We start from the raw sequence: 25,127 nt of genomic DNA on the forward strand, positions 1-25,127 counted from the left end.
TAGCATCTAAACCAACCGAACAAAACGAAATAAGAGATGTGTTCCCCAATGTGCTCTCTTTCCCAGTATTTTCTCTTCAGTTCGGTGGGGCCCAGGGTGGCCAGTAAATCTCTGTAGGCTTTTGCGCCGAACCGACCGGAAAGGCTGCATTGTGTTTGGCTGGTTAAAGTGGGCTGCAGATCTCTGTGTGTTTACTGACAGGGATCAGCGTAGCTAGCAGCGGCAGGCTGTGCCGTGTCGCTTCACTGTGAGGCTGATGTATATTTATCTAAAGCGTTGGTTTTACTTGTTGTCATATATGTTTTGTTGACTGTGCACTTTTTTGTTTTTTTATAAATCCACTGAAGGTCACCCATAGAATTGTGTTACAAATGTGCAACAGTTTGTGGTTAAATGTTGATGTTTACATTTAACAACCACACAATAAATACAATATCCTAGTTAACGGGTGAATGTTATCCTCTGGAAAGTAAAGTAAATAATTATAGCGAAATGTATCTCCACCATTCGTTAAGTTTTGTCTATTAATTTATTTATTTAAAAAGCATTAGTTATTCCCGTGGGAATTATACAAGGCCTACACCCGCCCCATCTAATCCTAATACCATTTGTGGTCCAGTTGTGGTCAGTAGTTTCCTCAGCGCATTTATTCTGAGCAAGACAGGATGTTCCCATATACATTGTCAACCTCAGATCACAATGATTGGAAGGGACAGTTTGGGCGCAGATGTGGTTATGACAAATTATGCAATGTGATATGAATCCTTTCATATATTTTCCTGCAATGACAGACAACTTTTTGAAAACAAATCCTTTATACTGATGGTGATCTGGATTAACGCGATTGAGATGCCATATGTTGGGTTCTGTTATGTGTTACATAAGAACAATTCATTTTGTACTTGCTGAGTTGGGTCTGATTAATTTAGAAGGATCTTCATATTGTGATTTGTCGCTTGATAAGGCAATTTCCCGTACTGCTTTGCTACACCTGTCATATATGACAGCTGTTACCCCCTCAAACACACACACACACACATTCCCAGGGGTGCAAACCCAGTGTGCAGAAGCATAAGCAAGGCAAGCAGAGCCAAGCACTCCCATGTTCTCTGAGGAGTTGGCTCTGAGGAGTTAGCTTAGATTGAAAGAAAAGCACTCGTGTTCTCTGAGGATTTAGCTTAGATGGAAAGAAAAAGAAACATGGACATCCAACATTTGCTGGACAAACATTTAAGTAGAAATATCAAGAATATTGCCCGTAGCGTTCACATAGAGGGAGCATTAATGATAATCTTCTTTTACAATAAGAGTTTTATTTAATGTATTTCCTTAACAAGAAGTTATATAACACACATATATATATACACACACACACACACACACACACATACATACATACATACATACATACATACATATATATACATACATACATATATAACAAGAGGCAATATATTCAACATTTTCTATACTCTTTGTTCTGGGATTCTGGGATTTGTGGTAACTGGTTGTAAAAGTGGCACTGTCAAGTTAAAACAGGTGATATATCCAGTGTCAAATATTCGCTTCAAATTTGGAATTATATGGCTATTAGTTATTATAGTGATTCTACTTATAGATTAAGTATACAGCTGTGCTCAAAAGTTTGCATACCCTTGAAGAATTGGAAATACATGTGCCATTTGTAAAGAAAACAAGAGTGAGCAGGCAAAACAGAATGGCACAATCATTAAACAAAACATGGCAATGAACTGACCTGCATGCCCTTTAGCATCAATGATAGCGTGCAGTCTTTTGTAATAGTTGTCTATGAGGCCACAAATTCATGCAGGTGGTATAGCTGCCCATTCGTCTTGGAACAAATGCCTCCAGGTCATGCAAAGTCTTTGGTCGTCTTGCATGAACAACACGTTTGAGATCTCCCCAGAGTGGCTTGATGATATTAAGGTCAGGAGACTGTGATGGCCACACCAGAACCTTCACCTTTTTCTGCTGGAACCACTGGAGGGTCAACTTGGCTTTGTGCTTAGGGTCATTGTCGTATTGAAAAGTCCAAGAGCGTCCCATGCGCAGCTTTCATGCAGAAAAATGCAAATTGTCTGCCAGTATTTTCTGATAACATGCTGTATTCATCTTGCCATACATTTTCACTGGATTCCCCGTGTTTTTAGAGCTCACCCCCCCCAAAACATCAGTGAGCCACCACCATGCTCACAGTGGGGATGGTATTCTGTTCACTATAGGCCTTGTTGATTCCTCTCCAAACACAACGCTTATGGTTGTGACCATAAAGCTCTATTTTGGTCTCGTCACTCCATCTTTCAGTGTGCCAAAAGCTGTGAGGTGTGTCAAGGTGTTGTCAGGCATATTGTAACCTGGCTTTTTTGTGGCATTGGCGCAGTAAAGGCTTCTTTCTGGCCACTCGACCATGCAGCTAATTTTTGTTCAAGTATCATCGTATTGTGCTCCTTTAAACAACCACACTGTATTTTTCAAGAACAACCTGTATTTCTCCTGAGGTTACCTGTGGGTTTTTCTTTGTATCCCAAACAATTCTTCTGGCAGTTTTGTCTGAAATCTTTCTTGGTCTACCTGACCTTGGCTTGGTATCAAAAGATCCCAGACTTTTCCACTTCCTAATAAGTGATTGAACAATACTGACTGGCATTTGCAAGGCTTTGGATATATTTTTATATCCTTTTCCCTCTTTATAAAGTTCCATTACCTTGTTACGCATTTCTTTTGACAGTTTTTTTTCAGCTCCCCATGGCTCATTATCTAGCATGCTCAGTGCATCCATGTGAAAGCTAACAAACCCATTTACTATTTATACACAGGAACTAATTGCAATTTAAAAAGCCACAGGTGTGGGAAATGTACCTTTAATTGCCATTTCCAGCTGTGTGTGTCACCTTGTGTGTCTGTAACAAGGCCAAACATTCAAGGGTAAGTAAACTTTTGATCAGGGCCATTTGGGTGATTTCTGTTATCATTATGATATAAAAAGGAGCCAAACAACTATGTGATAATAAATGGCTTCATATGATCACTATCCTTAAACAAAATACTTTTTTTTGTTGCATGATCAGTCATATTTTCAAAATGTCACTATTTCTGCCAGGGTATGCAAACTTATGAGCACAACTGTAGATCATAGAGAGACTACCTACTCTATCCTAAAAGCCTGATTGATGAAGTGCTGGTCTGTTAAAACGGCCGTGGGGTTCTTGGTCACTTCCCTGGCCTTGGCTGGAAGGCCAGCTTTAGGAAGTCTTGGTGGTTCCAAACCTGCTACTCAGGGTAGTTATTCAAAGTCTATCATTAGACTAACATAAGAAATATATACATTTAATGAAATGTGGGTATTTCATCAGTAAGGTAGAAAATACTGTATAATTATATCAGGAGTAGCTGTAGTAGTGAGCATAAATGATTGGACAGTGGATAGAGAGGGAGGGCATGGCGATACTGGGAATGACCTTCCCCTTAGTGGGAACTGACCATGGAATGTCGAGGCCGGGACAGACCTTGGCCAGGACACGGGGGCCCAGAGGCATGTTACCAATCCATGTTACCAATCCATGTTACCAATTCAATGCTGAACATTTCTTCATGGGCTTTCAGTCTTTCTTTTGTGTATGTGTGTTACCTAATGTACAGGACTGCTCTGTTAGTGTGTCCCTCAAGATGTGTGTGCGTGTGTGTGCGTGTGCGTGCGCGTGTGTGTGTCTCCACAGGGAGCAGCTGTCCCTGGTTGGAGCATCCTTGCACCGGGCTCTTCTGGCGGGGAAGGGCGTTGCGTCGGTGTCGTCGGTGACGGTTCCTGCGGTTACCACACTGTCTGGGAACCTCAGCGACTCATCGAGCGGCGACTCGGCCTGCGCTCCGCGCCGGCGCCGTGGCCCCTCGCCGACGAGAGTCCGCTTTGAGGACGAATCGGAGAAAGACGCGGAGGTACGCTACCTGGAGAGGCTCCGTCAGAGGAGGAGGGCAGGTGAGAGGGCCCAGGGCCTGCTCATATCCAAGCCCAGCCTCTCTTCCTATGTGAACGGGCGGAGGGACACGGATTCCGCTAACGGGAAGGTGATCGAACGAGGGCGCTGCCCGGAAAGCGCCTCCTTATGGCACACGGGCCCCAGGGCACAGGGAGCCTGCCTGAACGGGGGCAGTAAGGGACGTCTGAAAGCCCTAGCGGCACAGGAGGCGCTGAACATGCAGTGCAACTCGTGTGGGACCTTCCTGGAAGGTGGGAACCCCACCCCAAACCGTCATGCGAATCCTTCGACCGGGTCAGGACAGAACAGCTGGTTGAACGATGAGGGGAAGGAGCCCGGACGGACGCTGCGCACGGAGCTGATCAAGGAGACGTACATTGGGAAGGTCACCCCAGGTGAGGTGGCGGACGGCGATAGGATAGCGACCAGTTCGGCGGGAGGGACAGACACTAGTGGGAGTGTTCAGGCGATGAAGGTGAGGAGGCGAAGTAGGAGAGGGGAGATTTTGTGCACAAATGGGCATGGAGGGCGGGTCACGGTGTCGCCAACCCCACCACCACCCAGGCCCAATCACAGCTTGCCGCCAGTGAGCTCATCCAATCACAGCATGGCACCAGTGAGCTCATCCAATCACAGCATGGCACCAGTGAGCTCATCCAATCACAGCATGGCACCAGTGAGCTCATCCAACGGTTTTGTGGTAGTGCCGCCCAACCCGTACGCAATTGAACAAGTGTCAAATGTGGTGGGCTTGCCCATCCACTCCCCCGCCCCCCCCCACAAAAACACAAACAGCCCCCCGTGCCTCAAGGGCATCCCCTCCCCACCCTCCGCACTGCCCATCAAATCAGCTCTGAAAACAGGACCCAAGAGCAGGCCTAATGGCCAGCGACCAGTTAAACCCACGCCTTCAACACAGCACCACTTTGTACCCCAAGACTCCCTGGAGGACCAGGAGAGAGGGGCCCCACCAAGTCCCCAAATCGAGCGTCCTATTGGGGTAAACCATGGCGTGGAAGTGGCCTCCTTGGGGCTGACCTCCATCACGGGTACAACGGCGCCCTGTATCAGGCACGCCTCCCTGCTGAAGACACCCCCATCGCCAGCTGGGACGACAGTGGGGAAGATGGGCAACCCTGAGCCAGAGGCACCAGGTCAGCTTGAAATACACACATGCTCACATGCACACATATATACACACACACACAACACATTCTATTTTGCACGTGCTTTCGGATAGCAGGTTGGTTAGGAAGACACCGTGGGCCGGTTTTGTGGGCACAGCCTAGTGGCACATGTGTTTTTGAACTTTCGGAAAGGCCCATGCCAAATCTGGACGTTGCTGGACCATGGCAATTCATTAGATATGCGGACACTGTTGAACTTGAAGCTCCCTACCTGCTCCACTTTGACGTATCTGGGGGTGTGCTCTCTCCGTTTCCTGTAGTCTACGTTGCCATCCCTGGGTCTTGCTGGCCCTTGACTGGGAGAGATTGTTGTCCTGGCACCAGCTGCCAGTTCCCTGACCTCCTGCCCGGTGGCTGTGTCACTGTCAGGCCCACCACCGTCATGTTGTCAACCTGATGATGGTGTTGTGTGGGCCCACCTCTGAGGGGCCCCTCTGTTGAGGGTCCCAAAAAACCTGGGGTTGGCCTGTCAGGAAGTTCAGGACCCAGTTGCTGAGGGAGCATTTCTCCCACTGGGTCATGAGCTTAGTGATGAGCTTGGAGGGCGGTATGGTGTTGAACGCTGAGCTGTGGTTGAACAGCATTCTCACATACGTAGATGTTGGACAGTAAGCGTTGGCGTACTTGGCCGCGGTGACTATGGTGGTCTGCTTGAAACCTGTTGGCATTACATGTCAAAAATAATCAGTAGATGTCAGTGAAGACATCGTCCCACTGGTCTGAGCATGCATTGAGTTATGTGCCCTGGTTTTCTGTCTGACCCTGCACCCTGGCAAACATTAACCTGCCTGGAATAGCAGGTGCTCGTGTACATGAAGCATGCATAGCTTGAGCATTTAGCTTGCCTGATATATCTGTGTCACTAGGAAGCTTGCAGCTGGGATTCCCTGTGAAGTCCATGACTGTTTGGAAGACATGCCCGATCTGATAAGTGTCACTGCCGATTTGATCCTAGTCCATCATTGACCCAGCCTGTTTGATGGCTTGTCATCAGAGGTCGTAAACAGGATTTATTGTAAGCGATGGGATTTGTGTCTCACTCCTTTAGCACAGTGCAGATGTTGCCTGTAATCCAAGGCTTCTGGTTGGGGTATGTATGTATATATATATATATGTATGTAATGTATGTATGGTCACTTGTGCATCATTTGGATATCAATTGACTGTGTATGTAATGTCCATGTTGAACTCAAATTCATTACCATCCGCTGTTAAAGGCTAAGTTAAAGACTACATGTTATGTTACAGAAAGGGAAGGTGGATAACTTAAATATGATCCGAAAAGACATCAACTGCAATCAACATTTGCTAAAATAATCTTTGGTGCGGGTGTCTCGCAGAGGAAAAATACACTTTAAAGACAAACAATGAAATGTGTTTTGCTGTCTTCCTCCAGATCCCTTGTGGCCGTATGGTAAATGCACAGCTTCATGGCTGGTTGAGTCCTGCTTGTGTCAGGGAGGTGTCAGCTCTTGGGCTGTGATGGGTTATGTGGGTGTATGTGTGTGTAAATGTGTGTGTTTGTTTCTGTTCGTCGCTGCCTGTACGCATGTGTGCTGCATCCAGGTCCCAGCAGGGCATTTTGCAGTCAGCCTATCCACACAACTCCCAGTCCCATCCACACAACCCCCAGTCCCATCCACACGACCCCCAGTCCCATCCACACGACCCCCAGTCCCATCCACACGACCCCCAGTCCCATCCACACAACCCCCAGTCCCAGGCTTGTAATCCTACCCAGGCCTGGACGCCTTGTTTTCCCTGGCTAGATGATTCGATATGTGAAGCATCTGATAGTGCATCTGTCTCTCTCTCTCTCTCTCTGTTTCTGTGTGTGTGTGTCTCTCTCTCTCCCATTCTCTCTTTTAGTCTCTCTCTCTCTCATTTTCCCTCCCTTTTTTTCTCTTTCTATATCTCTACCACCCTTTACTGCTCAGCCTCTTTAAGTCAGTCCCCCATACTCAACAAACTGAATTACTCTGAAACACAGCTGTTAGCATGCTTGTCCAAAGTGTCTAAAGTCCATTAGTAAGCCTCTGCAACTATATAGTATGTGGACATCTTGCTTCGGGGCGCAGCTAAGAAATTGTCTACATGTCAGTGATGTGATATTTACGTTTCCACATCGTTAGTTGTGCTTCGTCACATGGGTGTAGAAGGAACATACACCTACTGAAAAGCAGCTGGGCTCGGCAAGAACACGTTTCCTATTAGCAAAGGCACTTGTATAATCTGTGTAGACTCTACTTACCAGCCACTGAATTTAACGTGTGCCACGCTATCAGCAAACCAGTTAAAAATCTGTTTTTCCCCAGGTAGCCTCACTCCACTGAGTACAGGTTCCTCTAGAATGGGCTCAGTTCTGCCACCGTGGACGGGAAAGAAACATTGTTGAGCATCTTTAGTGTATATTGGAACAGATATGAGAACTTGTGTTTAGTGTCTTTGTTGTACATGGGAGTTCTTTAACATTCATGTTTTTTTATATGATTTATTAAGGGGAAATTATTTGGGGTGTTTTTCAGTGGCAGGGACTGGCAGACTAGAGGAATACAGAGAATAATGAAAAGAGACAAGGAGCAAAAACTTGATAAGACCTGCTTCAGAGCACAAATTACCTTAGACTGGGGGCAATTCAACAGGACAATGGACCCTGGCTAGCATAAAGCCAAAGCAATGCTGGAATAGCTTCAGAAAAGGAAAGTCCTTGAGTGGCACAGCCAAAGCCCAGACTTGAATACCATTGAAAATCTGTGAAAAGACTTGAAGATTGTTGTTCGTTGATGCGCCCCATCTAACTTGACACTTTTTAAAAATCTAAGGAAATACGACAGAAAAAGGTACTGATGTGCAAAACAAATACTGACACCCCAAAATATTGCAATGGCTACTGAAGGTGCTTCTACAAAGCATTGATTGTCTTTATGTGGATATGTATGTAGACCCAAGCTTTCTTCCTCTAGTCCCAGAGGTTTTTTGCTCTAGTCCCAGAGGTATTTTGCTCTAGTCCCAGAGGTTTGCTGCTCAGCCCCAAACACTGTTTTGCTAATTTGAATTACCTTTATTTTCTGTTTCACACCAAGGCCAGTTGCTTACTTAAAAAGTCATAAAAAACAAATAATCCTTCACCTTGTAAACAGCCTGCATTTTTCTGTCTTCGCTTACAGTTGAACAGCATCATCTAGGAATGGGAGAGCTCAGTCTTGAAAGATCCAGCATCATAACCCCGCCCCCTTACCGCTCTGGGGGTAACGGACGGGTCAGGGGACCAATGAGAGCGGAGCATCAGAGGGAGGACAGCCCAAGTCCTACTCAGTAAGGATTTGTACCTCTTCACCACATTCTTATGCAATTGACCCTTAGCTCCATGCTTATGTAATTAATCTAGGTTGTCAGTCTTTTGTGTAAGGCAGAATTTGGCAGGAATGCACTTCCGGACAGCTCGCCCATGTACCTTGATTAGTTTTGTAGGTGTGTTAGGCTGGAACAAAGCATATGCTGTAGACCTGCCCACACCTGCCCTATGTTAAGGTTTGACCAACAATCTATGTCTCTACCCTTGCCTAATATCTTTCAGAGAGATGAGTAGGAAAGCTAGTTTGAGAATCCTACCATGTTCTGTTTTACCACGCTATCATCTGGTGCCCTGCCTGCCTCGGCCCATAGCCATTAGCGGCCTAACAGTGTGTTAACATTTTAAAAGAAACTAGGTCAAACAAGGTGGTTTTAGAGTGCCACTGCCCACACAGAGCAATGTAACAGACGATGCATTTTCAGCTCAACACTGACCTCTTCTGATCAGTAAGTGATGCAATCCTGTCAGAAGAGAAGTTAATTCTTTTTTTTTTTAGGTGATTTGAATCTGATACAGCATTTTAAGTGCTAATCAAATTTAATTAAATATTCATAATGGAAATGAGCCACACTCTGGCCAGAGTGGTTTTATGATGTCTGGAGTGAAGAATCAGAGGGAGGACAGCCCAAGTCCTACTCAGTAGGACTGTACAGACAGCCGGGTAAGACCTCGATGCAAAGATTATCTCACAAAGGGACTGACGGGTTCATCCTAGCGCTGGAATGCGAAGATTGAGATACCGGGGTGTTGAAGTTCATGCAGTCCCCCTGGAGACAGCCGAGTTAGAGAATTGGAACAATCTGACTGTTTTAATTCTATTGCGTTTTTATATTTTTCTTTTCATTGTAAAGCACATTGAATTGCATCTATGTATGAACTGTGCTATATAAATAAATGTGCTTGCTAGACTGCACCTGTTTTGGTTTATTGTGGTGTAGTTCATCTCGGTTTCCTCTCCTTCAACTTCTCTTTCACCACTTCCCCACTGTCTCTCCCTGTCTTCCTCACTGTCCCTTTCTGTCTTCCTCGGTCTCTCGCTCCCTCTCCCTCTGTATTCCTCTCTCAATCTGTCTATCTCTCTCTTCTCACAGGAGGGTAGGTACAGAGGATGAACAGCGGGAGGGCAGGCCCAAGCTCTCTCTGCGTCGTTTCTTCTCAGCCTTCGGCCTGAATGGAGTGGGGAAGCTTGGTAAAGGACGCTCGAGCAGCATGGAACAGCTCAGCATCCAGCCCCGGGGCAACCCCCCGGCCTCTTCTGGACCCAGCTCAACCTCCAGCCCTGGCTCCAGTCCCGCACAGCCAGAGTCCAACCAGCTGAGGAAAGCTCCCTCGCTCCAGTCCCTCCGCATGGTGAAAGGAGACAGTTCTTTGTTATGTCAAATGTCTATTTTAAATCAGGGCTGCCCAACTCTGTTCCTGGAGATCTACTGTCCCGTAGGTTTTCTTTTCAACCCCATTTGTGACTAAATCGTTAAGCTTTTCATCCAGGTAATTATTAGAATCAGGTGTGCTAAATTAGAGTTGGAGAGAAATCCTACAGGACAGTAGATGATGAGGGGATTGTAGCAATTCTAGCCTTGCTTGTAGTCTGAAAGCCTTCTTTTGAATGTCAGTCTAACCCCAAGTTTAAACTGGAAGGATATTAAAATCTCAGTTCAACGGGTGGACATTGTGATTGTGTATCAGAAACAGAAATGTACCTTGTTTTCCTGGTAACCGTCATGTAAAATGCATATGGCACTGGCGTTTCAAAAAGTAGCACTTAAGAAGGATCCAATAGGATGGAAGGTTTCATGAAGCGGCTGTTTTTTTTTAATTCTCGCCACCAGGGGTCTCCTTTCATGCAGCTGAGGAAATCGTCATCAGTCCAAAATTTACAGTCGTGGAAGAAGGGAGACCGTTCCAGTGCCTACAAACCAGGAGATCAACCCCGTAGCCCTGCTCTCAGGTATAATTAGGGTGGCCACGCAAAATGTGCTGTATAGTTCCACATTTTGGCCCCTGGTCACGCAAACAAACGATAATGTCCGAATTAAAATACAATTCTTAAATAAGCAAGCACGCTTATTTACACAGCACAATTTATACACAGAAGCAATTCGATGTGCTTTACAAAGAAAAAGGAAAAAATATAAAAATCCAATAGCATAAAACCAAATACTCTAATGAAAACATCAAAACAACATCATAATAAGAAAACATAGAATAAGAAAAGATCTTGCATTATTGAACGTGGCGCAAATTGACGTGTAGGCCTATGCCCGGTAGGCCTATGCCCGGCAAAATGTCCTACAAGAACAATAAAATGCTCCAAAGCTGGGGGTTAGGTGGTTATAATTGTCATATGATCCCAACCATGGTTACAAGGACCCCTGGGTGTACCTGAGAAAGCTAATTAAACCATAGGCTTACAGATAAAATGCACATATGCGTGGGAGGGGTGGTACCACTCTGGACAGAACAAAAATCAGTTAGTGGTACAGTGATCGAAAAGGTTGACAACCACGGATATAACTAGATCACAAAATTACTAGTTTCCGGATAGATTTTTCTTGCGGGTTCTGTATCTCGTCTTTATGTGCCAGATAAGTCAATGAAGAACAAATTCTCATTGTCAATCACGACCTGGCTTAAATCAAAAGCATAATTAACACATCAGTACACCAACTGACAGAACGCCATTTTGATTTTTTATACGTAGCCTTATCCATCCTTGGCTACCAGATTTTCGTGAAACAGCCATACCTGATTGTGGTGTCTTGTGTCTGCGTCACAAAATAACGTAGGCTACGTGCGCGGTAGCTCGTCCCGTGCATCTGCGGGGGTGGGGGCGAGTGCCCCGCAAAACTCATCCTTTTGTCCCTAATTTGGATGTTTTTACATGTGCTCGTGCTAGGTATTAAACAAATACACATACGTCATTGGAACTATGGCATCCGTAAGATGAATAAACGGATGCAACTAACATCCAATCGGTCACGATGCAAAGCTCGCACCAAATTGGCTACCCATGTCAAAATATTATGAATGGACTTAGCGTCGATCCATTTACGTCGATCATAGAAGGTTACAAGCCCGGGATGTGCTCAGGGCTCCCTGTATATCTTTGGTATGCATGGATCGCTGCCATGTGTGTTGTGCAACCGAATAGTTTCCATTCACGAACTCTGATAGTGTCTGCGAGTGGGGAGGTAAAAATACGGTGACGGCGCTGCCAAAGAAAGACATGGAATTCCGAACACGTTTGAAAGATGGGAAAGGTGCTGGGGGCTGTGGCAAATTTTAACATGTGTTTAGGTTAGGTTGACACCACCGAATCATGTGCGTTTATGTGCGGCGGCAGCTGATTTACTGAACACCAGTGAAGAACACATTCCAGCCTCTGTCTCTTTTACAACACCTTCTTCGAGAGGCAGTCTGAAATCTGATAGGAACAGCCGCCCAGCCATATATGGACTGCGGTACGTGGCTTTCTGGGAAGTGCGGGAGAGATCACTGTTTCTTCCGTAGACTTGTGGGCTACGTTGCAGACCAGGCCTTCTCTCACCGTCCATCGTAAAACTGTAAATAGCCCAAGTCACAATAATTTCGCTTGTAATTAATCATCTCTTGTTATTGCATAGTGCTGAAATAAAATATCATGACAGCTAAGGATTATTGACGTGGAAAGCATACTATTAACACCATCAAAACTCCAATGGCCATAGAGAGCATGATACCCTTTAAAACAAGATTGAATAACATACACAGTAGTATGGAGCACGTGATAATCAAGCGCAGAGGGGACAGGGCTTTTGTAAATTGGACCAGTATTTCTGAAACTTCATCTGGTCTAGACAGGGATTCCTCCAAGGGAAACTGAATAGGGCAAGTGCTTATAGGGCTGTCTAGTTTGCCAATGGAATCTAACCATAGATCAATGTCAACTCAACGCAGCTTTCCTGTGTCTCCAGTAGGGGGCTCCAGAGGGCTCTGAGTGTGGAAGATGTGGGCGGCCCCAGTGGGATGCGTTCGGTGGGCAGGGTGGCCCAGGCTTTTCCTGACGGAACCTTTCTGCTGGAACTCAGCAGACCCCCCGACGGACCCTTCGGCTTCCTCATCTCTCGGGGAAAAGGACGACCAGACTCAGGTACCCGAGGACAGGAGACCCCGGCCATGCCTAGCTTGGTCTCCGTATTGGTTTGTGACGTTAACATAACCTATGGTCAGAGTCTCACCAAACTGTAACAGGATGGACCGGAAACAGAATATTTTCCCAGGGTAGGATGTGCCCTGTCGTTTGGCGTTATTTATTCCGAAAGCAATGTGACAGTGTCCATTAGAATGTTCACCAAATGTATGCGTCAAGGTGTGTGATCCTTGTGTGTGTGAGTGTGTGCATGTTTAGTCATGTATGTGCCCTGTAGGTGTGTGTGGTTGCTCATGTTTTTCTGTCCTGTGTTCTAAGGCTGTGTTTTTTTTAGATCAGTTGTGTGTATGTGTGTGTGTGTGTGTGCGTGTGTGCATGTTTAGTCATGTATGTGCCCTGTAGGTGTGTGTGGTTGCTCATGTTTTTCTGTCCTGTGTTCTAAGGCTTTTAGATCAGTCGTGTGTGTGTGTGTTCTTTCTGATCTCCTGTATATGTTTTCAAAGTGACGCTGATCTCTCGTGTCCTAAGAGATCAGTAGTGTGCGTCTTTTCTGTAGGTGTGTGTGTGTGTGTGTAACCTCGCCAGTGGCAGTTCGTTACTTCATTCTGTCTGTCGTGTAGGTGTGTACGTGGAGGAGATGTGCGACAGCAGCACAGAGAAGCTGTATGCCGGGCTGCTGGGAGTGGGAGACGAGTTGCTGGAGGTGAACGGCGAGAAGGTGGCAGGCCTCAGTCTGGACCTGGTGACACACCTCATGACCCAGGGCGGTGTGACCTCCGTCCGCGTGCTCCGACACAGGAGGCCGCCCCCTCCACGCTAGGCGACCACGGAACGCTGCGGTAGCACCACAAAGGCTTTGTCAAAAGGCAACCGGCAGCTCCATGGCAACCACAAACGCAGAGGACAACAGAAACGCCATGGAAACCTGGGGTCTCTGGGGCAGACGGGGAGAGGTGTGTGACTATCTCTGAGGCCGCTGTGACAGTAGTAATGTCCAAACACAGCGTTGCTCTTCTGAGGGCACACGTCAGGATTTCTGAAACGATTGGCTACCTTTTCTATATGGTTCAGACCGAGTTGCTCTACGAGATCTACTCCCCTTCTCTCATGTCCTGTCTTTTTTCCTGAAGGTCTGAAGGGCTCCTTACCTGACCCACTCTCAGGGGAGTTAAGTTATGCAAAAACAGATTGTTTATGTGAAACAGGACAAATATTACCATCTCTGTTTGACTTCTTATTAGATAACACAAATGATCTAATAGTTGACACCATTGAAGCTTACTTATCAAAGAAGATACTTTGCTTTCTCTTTGTGGATTAAGATCCTCTTAGCTGAATAAGGTTTTTTTAGTCATAGACTAGTCTTGGATATGAACTGAGGAACTAAGGAGATGAAGCACTCTCAATAGTATGAAGTATTAGTGTATGACGTATTACAATAAATGAAGGAGATGGTGTGTGAAGTCTGACCAATGATAGGTCGGTTTTCTTCCTAGCCCGAGTGCCAGTCTATTTGTGCTTTATAGCTTGTCTCTGACAAGGTTCACAAATGTAAAATGAGTCAGGCACCCATGCTAAGGTATGACTACTCCAAAGAATGAGGTGCCGCTCACAACCACATTTCCGCAGTCGTCACAGTAATGAGACTTTGAAGTAACTGCATTACTAATTCCTCCCTGAACTCTAGTGTGACTGTGTTCTATCATAGACATTATCTATATTCACCAAAAAAAAAAGCCAATGTGCATAGCCTGAATCTCTTCCATGTTGTGTAACTGTCATCATTCAGAGTTGAGCAACAAAACTATATCCATGTTAGATTGTACCAATCTATCCTCCACTTTCCTCTCTGCTCGTGTCAGCTTGCCAAACAAAGTAGAATACATTTGTTGCCGTTTCACCATGCACTTGTTCAGTAACCAAATAGGATTAAGTTCACCTCAAAAAGCTACTCATTGTGAGTGAGCCCCTAGTTTTATCAGAAACCTGCTCCCAGGTTTGTTTGTGCCATCTTCCTATGGTCATTGTCAGGCCTGATCTGGGACCAGGCCATCTTATCATTGGTCCTTATTACGTCTTCCTATGGTCATTGTCAGGCCTGATCTGGGACCAGGCCATCTTATCATTGGTCCTTATTACGTCTTCCTATGGTCATTGTCAGGCCTGATCTGGGACCAGGCCATCTTATCATTGGTCCTTATTACGTCTTCCTATGGTCATTGTCAGGCCTGATCTGGGACCAGGCCATTTTATCATTGGTCCTTATTACGTCTTCCTATGGTCATTGTCAGGCCTGATCTGGGACCAGGCCATCTTATCATTGGTCCTTATTACGTCTTCCTATGGTCATTGTCAGGCCTGATCTGGGACCAGGCCATCTTATCATTGGTTCTTATTACGTCTTCCTATGGTCATTGTCAGGCCTGATCTGGGACCAGGCCATCTTATCATTGGTCCTTATTACGTCTTCCTATGGTCATTGTCAGGCCTGATCTGGGACCAGGCCATCTTATCATTGGTCCTTATTACGTCTTCCTATGGTCATTGTCAGGCCTGATCTGGGACCAGGCCATCTTATCATTGGTTCTTATTACGTCTTCCTATGGTCATTGTCAGGCCTGATCTGGGACCAGGCCATCTTATCATTGGTCCTTATTACGTCTTCCTATGGTCATTGTCAGGCCTGATCTGGGACCAGGCCACCTCATCATTGGTCCTTATTACATTCCTGCTAGGCTTTCAAACACCCCTGATCTGGTTCTGAACTCAAGTGTTTTGTCTATCAATAGAAAAAGGGTTTACCAATGCTGCTTTTGTTACTGTCATTACCTGAATGTGTTGTATGCAAAGCAATAACTGCCAAAGTGTTAGATTGATTATTTAAAACCACAAGGTCAACATCATCGGCACATAGAACAATGAGAAAATAAATGAAAGCTGTTGTTGAGAAAACCATTGCCATTGGTCAAGACGTGTAGTAAATTAGCTTGAAATGTCCATTGTATTTATACAAGGTATTTTAGAGGTCCTTCTATACATGGTGCATGACTAGAGGAAAGCACTGAAAGTATTGACATCTGAAGAATCATTTTACATTTTTCATCTGTATTAAAGTGTACAAAGAACAGAGACTTTCATGTCACTCAAAATGTGTATTTTGTTACTTTTATTTATATCTATGGTCCAAATGAAATAAAAGGTGTACCAAGCATATGTGGATTTGTGCCTTTAATTAAAAAAGCTTCTCATTTCTTTGTTATTCATAAAGCATAGGTTTTTAACGTTTGGCTTGTCTTTTGCTACAAGCCAATGTCCGTTTAAACATTGTGTAAATTAATTCAAAGGCACGTTTCTCTTTTAGTGGAATGCTCTTAAGTATGTACCTCAATGGAAATTAGATCAGTTTCACTTCAAGGGCAAGCAGCATCTGCATGAAGCATCAACCAATCTCACGTGACTATAGATTTGTCAATGGGGTCGTCTTTCACCACTTAAGCCAATGGCTTGTTTGCCTTGAGGAGGTGAATGGAGGAAGTGGTAAGAGCAAGCCGGGCCTCAGGTGGTCTTGGGAAAACGGAGGAGGGTACAGACGGGAAGTGATCGATACTCTGCGCAAATCCCTGCGATAACACAAAGGCGGTCTTCCGTCACCAGCGAGCGGGCCCCTCCAGAGGAGCGTGGTCGCACACCACCTGGTGGGAAACACTAACAAGTAGATGGAAAAGATCACCAAATCCAACGCTGCCTTTTTGGATTTGGCCAATTAGAATCCGGCAAAGGAAACAATTCAACCGCCTCTCTCATTTGTCAATATTCACACCGAGCCCTGAACATTCACTCCCACCCTGCACTACAAACAAACTGACAGCAGCTGTCTAAAGGGGCTGGACAACCCCCCCCCCCAACCCAGCCGCCCCTCCTTATAGGGGCGTGGGCTCAGCTGGCCCCTCTCTCCATCTTTAGGGGAACAAAAGAGGGGAGCTGAGAACCTGCACCTGCGCCCCACCACATACACCAACCCCCCCCCCCCCCCTCCAGTCTTTACACCACCCCCTACACACTCCCACCAGTGACTTCCAAACATCCCATTGTTACCATGACACCGCCCGGCCCACCCCCCACACAGGGCAGTCAGACAATGTCAGGAGGACCAACCTACGGTGTCAGCGTAACGCTATACTAGCCTGGCTTCCCGCCAACCATTGTCTTTCCAGCAGATATGCCGTTTCAGGCGGAGGGCGTTGTGCTGGGTAACCAGGTGTGGACGACGAGCAATTTCCTCCTCGGGTGAAGGAAAATCACCGTAGGGAGAGCAGCGAAGGAGAGCTGAGGGCCACCGGTCACCAAGCCCGGGTTCAAACACAGCACGCTGGCGGTTGACGAGAGGCCCTCTGCTTCAAGTAGGGATCGATAAAAGGCCGTTCAAACAGCCACTGCTGGACGGCAGCTGACCACGCTGACATTAACACCGTCCCTCTCGGCTCTCTCCCATCCACCTAACAGGCACCCGAACAATTCAATGAAGACAAAACTGAGCTTGGGAGCTGTGGTTGAGACAACAGAAAATAACGTACCATCCCCTTGAAAAGGTTAGAATCGGGACCAGTGCCCCTATAGAAAAATAAAATCACAATCAGGCAAATTGAACACGTTGTTCGTATTTTATTGAAATGAGCTGAAATCGAGTGAATCTTTACAGCATCCTGCTTGTCAGTTTTGCTTTTCAAATGTAGTCAAGAAGTCTCTCAGCCACGATGACGCAGAGGTCAAAAGATCAAGGTTCAAGGGTAAAAAGTATTTTCATACACTCCCGGAGCATGAAAACTACAAAGAACACAGTGGTTTCACAAAAACAAATGGCAGAACTTACTAGGTCATGGACTTGTACCAATCATCCACCAGTCACTGTCACCAATCACTTGGTTGTGCAAAGAGGACAGTTTTGAATGCAAAATGAGCTTTGTATCGTAATACAGCATGAAAAAGATTCAACGTATACACGCATTGATTCTTTTGTGACAACCAAGTGATTTTAATATGGTAAATAATTGTTTGGGTTAATGTCATGCTTTCATAATTATCCAAAAGCTGAAATAAATGCAAATATTGTAAATTCTGTGGTTACAACCTTCCTAGATATAACACTGCTGAAAACATATGGATACCTGAAGACACAAATTGAAAGAGCAAAACAAACGGAGAAAACAGTAATCATTTTAACAATCATTCCTAGACCTCCAACAACATTATATAGTTAATGTATGCATATTACAGTAAAGTTGTAGTGTTAAAATAAACAAGAAAAACAATTCACATATACATTTTGGAACTTCACAATAAGACCGTTGAAAAAAGATTGTGAAATGTTTTCAGGACTTGTTTTCTCTCTCTTTTAAACACATTTCTAATACAGAAAAAATATATCTTGATCACTAGTGTCCTCTGTACTTCATAGTGGAACGATCACCCCTTATCCACCTGGTGTACTGCAGAATCATAGTCTTTATGATATGTTGTACAACCTTAAATACAAACAAGGTATTCGGTTCACATCAGATCCTCAAACGCGCCTATTCAATAAAAGTCTGCAACCAAGTATCTATGATAAGTACCATAACACCATCCTTATCCTGTAACTGTACACAAAGAAACAACGAAAACAGGTAAACAACTGCAGCGTGTTCATTTAACCCATGACTTATCCGGGGGGGGGGGGACAAGGAAGCAAGACCAAAATGCAAGGAAGCAAGACCAAAATGCCCTAGGATAGCATACATACATACATACAACAGCCTAAGGCACTGGCTATGCAAATCTCAGCTCTCTGCCGTTTCCATGGCAAATAGCAGGGTCATTTTCATTAGGTCTCTTGACAAACAAAAACTCACTGACACAGGTAGGAACTCTTGTTTTGCAAAATGTCCTAATGAAAACAACCGCGGCATGACTCATTCTGTTCATTTCCCTTATTAGTCCTAAATACAATATTGGTGTTCCTGTAATACTGAAAAACATTAACTTGGGTCAGGTCATGTTTCTGAGTGAGCGGGGGAGATTTTAACACTAGAACTTTGGTATTAGGGCCTCCTGAAAACGGAATAAAAATGTCAAAGACACCTGCAAGCTCTTAGTCGCCTGGGTAAACAAACGTCAGCGTTACATAGGTTTTCTGTTGACATACTCGCTTCTCAGCTGTACCGACAAGTACTTCTGAAGTGCCTGGAGGTCAGGCAGAGGGTTAATAAGCATGTTAGGAAGTTTCTCAACACTGACACAAACCAGACCATTGAGGAGATTCACACGGAGGACATCTCGGTGAAAAGGGAAATCAATTACTGAGCCCTGTTTCACACACTAAAGTCTATGGTCTTGCTTCTTTCCATTCAGTACTGGAGGAAGTGACTTGATTTTGCAGGCGAGTCTCCAACGTCTTAGTAGTGTATAAGCAACTACCCAATACTTATCTTTTTTAAAACTGCATGGTTCTGCTTCTTTCCATTCAATACTGGAGGAAGTGACTTGATTTTGCAGGCGAGTCATTAACATATTGGTAGTGTATAAGCAACTATCCAAAAATACACTAAAAAAAATAAAAACAATAACATTCTGTTATTTCATTTTAGTGTGGTCAGTAATGCCTTTACCAGCAACATACTGTATATTATTGTCCTTGTTGGGGAACTCCAGTGTTTTATTTCAACTACGATTATACTGAATAGACAGTTTAGTAGTCCGGTAAACCTGTTACGCAAGTCAGTGCATGAGAAAAAATAAAAAAACATATGACCATGCTAGCCGTAGCGGTTTTCAGCAAGAAACGACAGACAAGGCCCCTTTGAATAATCACACCAATGATACGTCTTCTTCACACATTCTTTTCTGAATATTAACACTAAAATGTGACAAGGAGCATTCCACAGCCCCTGGTCACACCCTGGTCTACCTTGCCACCCACGCGTCTCCAGAAAACAGTCAGAGGACTAGCAGTCGCTCGGCGCCAAATCCTACCTAAAGATGTGCACGCACGTTAGGTAGATCTTTCACACGAGGCAGGTTTTAGTGCAGGAATTTTGAAAGTTCCTTGAGGACACTGCAGCCACCTCAGGAGTATGGCTGTACACACCTACAGCAGCAGGAAGTAACAAGGGGTCGCCGGGGGACAGGGGGATGGCTATATCAATAAAAACCGTGATGACTTTCCAAGCACCATGTAAAGTTCATCCCTATGACCAAACGCAAACGGGGGGGGGGGGGGTCCAAGTGGGAGTGTTTGTTGTGGTGATGGGCGGTCCCGGTCCTCACAGGATTAAGAAGAGCATGACGACCACGAACAGAATGGCCAATAGGATGCCGATGGCGCACCACTGCCGGCGATCTGCAAGACAACCAGGAAGGGGAGAGTCATCCAACATCTGAGGGAGAGGCGGATTAGAACTGACAACAACATCGCTCTCAGACACTCGGAGCAAGGTGGCCTGTGAGCCGGGGATCTAGCGGGAGGAACGCACTCATCTCCAATAGACGCTGGCTAATATGTCTGGGTCGAGCCGAGCAGTGTGATAAGAACGGCTTAGCCAGCCGCGCAGCAGAGGACACGCGTCTTCACATTCATCTAGGCCATAATTGTGAATTAGATGTCATGAAACTGGGAGAAGAAAACGGCGTAGATGGGAAGCCTTGGGGAGTTGGAAACGAGTAACTGGCTCACAGACAATGATTTACTTGTACCAGACAAAAGGGCAACAAGACATTTCATTTTGTGTCTCAATAAACCAGTACTGATCCAGAGCCTTGCAGATGAGTGAGCTTGATTGGATGTTTTGAAACTACATACAACAGAGAACATACATGAACTATGAAGGCTACTGTGTTTTTAAAAATAAATTTTTAAGACTTGCATATTGCAAAAAACACAAAGTAGTGGACATGAAGCAAAAAAAGAATACAGTGAAATCCAAATATTAAAACCCATATACATTGTCTAAGGGCCAGAGGGAAAGTACCACAGGATATCCTGACTCAAAAGGACCAGACTTCTTTAGAATCAATATCTCCCCATTATTTCCTGTTGGAAACTTCCTGAGAGTGTTTCCATATAAGGATGTGCCACCATTTTGAGAGGGTGTGTGTGTCGGGGTCTTCCTCTCCAGCCATTGACCTTACTGCAGAGTGTCAGGCACAGAAATGCCCTTCGACAGGAAGTTAATGAATAGGCCTCTTCTCTCAAGTCAAGCATATATCATCGCTAATGACCAATGATCGGGAGCTTGGCATTTGAGGGAACATGAAAAGAACTCCACAGGAAAATGTGTCAGCTAATTAACCCATGGGACTCACCTCTCCAAAGGTCCAAGGTTTGATAACTTGTTGATGAGGAAATGGATCTAAAATTTTTCCCTGGATTCTAAGTGTAACGGTGGGGAAAGAAGAGGCTGTGGAGCCTTAACTCACCCGTGGTCATGTTGGAGACTTGGGCCAGCTTCTTCATGACGTTGTCCAGTCTAGAGTGGGTACCGTCCATCTCATGGGAGAAGTCATCCAGCATCCTGCAAGAAAGAACACAAGACGTTTGTTATTTATTCATCATTTTTTTTGCTAGTTTATTTTTTCTTTTAAGTGTGTCAGGGCTTGTTAAAATGCTATTTAAATAAACTATGATTTCAAATGAGTCCCATGTTGACAAAGCGTCTAAGGGCAGTCCTTATCTAGGATCAGGTCCCCCTGAGGAATCAGACATGATTAATCAGGTCCCTGACTACCTGCTAGGACCTGAACTAATGCTAGTGATGACTGCTGTATCAGTCAATGTGGTCATACACTGCCTGTTCATCCAGCTCCATGCCAATCCTCTCTGACATGTTCTTCAGCACCCCGATGGTCCCAGACACCAGCTCCAGCTGGTCATCCTGTTGTTCTGCCATGAGCTGACACATACACGTGCACACAGGCGCGCACGCAGGCACACACACAGGCAGGCACACACACAAACGTTAAACCACTGACAGTCTTTTACCTTCATGTCACTAGTAAGTATGAGTTAGAACTTGGATTTCATCTAGCAGCCCTTTCGGTCACTGGTCCAATGCTCTAACACAAAGGCGCATTGCAGTACATACCGTGGAACCACATCAGAAAATATATGTAAAAACGACAGCAAAAAGTAAAAAGTACAGCAATCAGCAGAGGTGGACATAAGAACGAGTCACATTTCAACAGGCTTCACCTGCTGCTGTGTTTGCTGCTCCTCAATGAACTGGGAGTTGGCACTCCGAAGCTCTTGGTCCAGCCTGGTGTATTTGTCCGGTCCTGGTTGCCAGATTGGGCCTTGGGACCCAGTATCCCCTAACAGGGCCTGTGAGGGGGAGGGGTTACCAGTGTCAATAATCAGACCAAGTAGTAGCCCAACCGCATGTTGCTTTAAGCATCACCCTTTATAAGTGAATCCCCACCCCATCGCATCATTACATGCAAACAGTCAACAGTATTATCACTAAGATCTTAGTCCAACAGCCATGCTGAGCTACAAACCTGTCTGTTTTTCTTATCTGACAGGGCTAAGACCGACGGACTGGACATGTGGTCTTTCATTTCCTAAAACAGAAAGAGCAATAGCATTGGGATTAAAAACACAGTACTTTAATTGAAAATATACTCTATGCATTGCCTATTATAACTCATATTGGCTGATAATGGCTGTAAAAAAAAAAAAAAAAAAAGGGAAAAAAAAATAACATTTCAAATTATTTGCTAATATTTTTTCTGTTGGTGTTAATGCTGATTGCCCCAATGTTATTGGCTGAAGTGCAGGCAGACTTATTCCATGCATGTGTGCTTTGACTCACTTTGACAGTATGTCTAGTGCTTGTGATGAAACCTTTCCGTTTGGTCAGCTCCAACGCATCCAAATTAAACTTCTTAGGGTTTGATTCAACAATACTTGCAATTACAGTTAAGGTAAATTTGCCCAGCTTATTCATCAAAGGAATATTAAAGATCAACAACTTTTTATTCCCTATTAAGATGAAAGCATACAAAAATTGGGGGACAAAGTACTTTGTAAATGATTGTATTAGATCCACAGGCATTGCATGGCTCAGAAGAGCTCTGATAAATCATTAAGCTAAACTAAATTTAATCTTCTGTTGAAAGGATATTGATGGTCTCATCAAGATCCTCCAGGTCCCATTCGATTGACCGCAGACTGTTCCTCAACTCATTGGTGGTCCAGTCCACCTCCTCCTTGGAAGCGCCACTGGGGTCCTGCAGCAACTCTGTCCATCTCTGGTATAGGCCCTGAGCGGTGTTTACCGCCTTCTGAACCTCACTGGAGATTTGTAGAAGTATTGGGTTAGTCAATTATAAATGCACCTAGCTGTAAACCAAAAAAGTAACTGGCAAAATGCTGAAGTTTACATATATGTATAGTCACTGACAGTAACATGCAACCACGCAAAGTTACAATACCACTACATCAACCCTATTTTCATGTAGATTTAGCTCCTATATGACAGTTATGTTGTTCTTGACGAGGCTACATGAACCCACGTAGCCACAACCTATGAAGAAAAATAATAATCCAACACTAGCTAGATAACGAAAATAGCTAAACATTGTCAAGTTACTCTTGCAACAAAGAGGTTAAGGTCTATTTTGGGCAACCTAATGTGAACTACACGTGAATAGGGACCACACAAAAGCATACCAAACGCATATCTTCTTTGTTACATCTGGCAAACACATATTCAATATGCTAGCTGACTAAATACATGCATTTTTGTTACAACACGTAGCTACCACAAACCCTTTTGTTTCAACCTAACGTTACTTCGCTAGGTAGCTAGCGTGTTACAGTCCCGCTAGAAAGCCAGATGACTGGCATAAGATAACAAGCTAGAAGCTTAGCTAGCGATGTAACCGTACTAGATAGCTAACGTTAGCAACGTATACTTACCCTTTGACGACGAAAAACGGATCTTCCATAGACATTATGGCAAATAAATGATTGCAATATCTACTGATGTTTAAATCTCATAACGTTTCAAGAGCCATTTCCGACTTCTTGACTGTACTAACAAAAACAAAACGAGGGGACTCTTGTCCAGTGTTCTGTTTACATGTGGACATCCGATCATCACAGCCTCAAAGCCATGACGTCACAGAATTGGTTCCGGTTTGCAGGTCAGTGTTAAATTCGTTAAGATTGTTGTTTGTAAATGCACTGATTTATTATTTGGGACAGGAATATAAATTATTATAATATTATCTACGAATATTTACTTTTAAAGACCTCCCCTACTGATTGTTGGACTTTTACAGTTGAAAATGTATATAATAATCTAATGGTTATTGTAAAGTGGTCTGTACAATAAGAACATCAAACAATATGTGAAAGAAATACTGTTAGAAAATGTTTGTAATTAAGTTTTTGTACACAACTGCGAATTTAGGGCGTTCAAGAAGTATTCTGACTCAGAGGTTTTAAATGGAAGAATCACGTTTTAAGAAAACAAAAAATACATACCAAAGCACAACAAAAACATTTCTAATACTCTAATCTCATTTAAAATATGTACATTAATTAACATTTGTGTACGTAATTTTTTTTAAAGATCTACTGTATTTTTAAGGAATTATAGTAACAATGAAGATTGTATTATGGTAGTATTTTGAAAAGGGGCTTATCAATGAGCAGATGTCTGTCTGAGCCCTTGGCAATAATATTTGTCACCCTTGTCTTCACATCAGAAGGAACAATTTGCCGTTTTAACACTAATTCCTTGCAATGCCAAACATGTTGTCATGAAGCTGAGATGAATTTAAATTGAATGCATTTCTATGCATTTTTATTATATTCAAACATTATTACAATTCAATTTTTTCATTTTAGTCACTTAGCAGACATCTGTGTCTAGAGCAATTTCTAACATCACATGAGTAGTGAGGTTTTGGATGAGCTGCAGGGGTTTGATAGCCCAAGCAGGGGGCCATACCAACGATGAGTTCAATTTGTCCTGTGATAAAACGACAAGTGTTTGATTTGTACCTGAGCAGCATGCTGTGTGAAGTAATGTTGAATGATGTATGAAAGAACAACTGCTCTGATAGTTGCAGGGAACATCAGGGAGTTTTCCTGTGTAATACCAAGGTTGTGGAGTTGTCAACCATGATGGGAAGATCTTAGAGCAGACATGTCTTTCCACGAAGAAACACCAACTCTGTCTTGCCCTGGTTGAGCTTGAGGTGCTGGGCCAATATTGACAAAAAGATATCTGCCAGGCACACAGAAATGTGTCACCACCTGGCTGTCAGAACGTGGAAATGAGAGATTGTTGAGTGTCATCTGCACAGCAGTGGTAAAAGAGACCCTGTGAGTATATATGATGGTCCAAGTGACTCTGATTTGAGAGAGAAAAGGAGAGGGCCACTGTGATACTGACAAGAGGTGTTTGTGACCTGCCTTA

At 44.3% G+C, this 25,127-nt stretch overlaps 2 protein-coding genes across 4 annotated transcripts in view; one reads left to right on the top strand and one right to left on the bottom strand.

Moving 5' to 3' along the window:
- Positions 1-15,877, top strand: part of si:dkey-121a11.3 (uncharacterized protein KIAA1614) — a 28,845-nt gene extending 12,968 nt beyond the window's left edge. For all 3 annotated transcript variants that reach the window (XM_020049369.3, XM_013135070.4, XM_020049371.3), the window contains exons 5-10: positions 3,738-5,149; positions 8,350-8,497; positions 9,629-9,887; positions 10,367-10,485; positions 12,491-12,666; positions 13,287-15,877. In XM_020049369.3, the coding sequence (XP_019904928.2) occupies positions 3,738-5,149; positions 8,350-8,497; positions 9,629-9,887; positions 10,367-10,485; positions 12,491-12,666; positions 13,287-13,486 (2,314 nt within the window). In that variant the 3' untranslated portion in view covers positions 13,487-15,877. The remainder of the gene's footprint in view (positions 1-3,737; positions 5,150-8,349; positions 8,498-9,628; positions 9,888-10,366; positions 10,486-12,490; positions 12,667-13,286) is intronic.
- A 1,431-nt stretch (positions 15,878-17,308) lies between these two features.
- Positions 17,309-23,797, bottom strand: stx6 (syntaxin 6). Its single transcript, XM_010871413.5, has 8 exons — positions 23,618-23,797; positions 22,821-22,990; positions 22,509-22,603; positions 22,195-22,257; positions 21,890-22,018; positions 21,484-21,590; positions 21,118-21,212; positions 17,309-20,041 (listed from the first exon to the last, which is right to left on the bottom strand). Exons 1-8 carry the CDS (start codon positions 23,650-23,652, stop codon positions 19,965-19,967), a joined length of 771 nt encoding a protein of 256 aa, XP_010869715.1. The 5' UTR covers positions 23,653-23,797; the 3' UTR covers positions 17,309-19,964.
- Between the last annotated feature and the right edge of the window lie 1,330 nt (positions 23,798-25,127).

This window comes from Esox lucius, chromosome 8 (genome assembly GCF_011004845.1).
Source record: "Esox lucius isolate fEsoLuc1 chromosome 8, fEsoLuc1.pri, whole genome shotgun sequence".
NCBI lineage: Eukaryota > Metazoa > Chordata > Actinopteri > Esociformes > Esocidae > Esox > Esox lucius.

Bases quoted from the DNA above. Each gene is read 5' to 3' on its own strand.
- stx6 (XM_010871413.5), bottom strand. From the start codon at position 23,652: ATGTCTATGGAAGATCCGTTTTTCGTCGTCAAAGG. The intron at 22,991-23,617 runs GTAAGTATACGT...ACAAATCTCCAG, and splicing joins CCGTTTTTCGTCGTCAAAGG to TGAGGTTCAGAAGGCGGTAA. The intron at 20,042-21,117 runs GTGAGTTAAGGC...GTTGTCTTGCAG, and splicing joins AGTCTCCAACATGACCACGG to ATCGCCGGCAGTGGTGCGCC.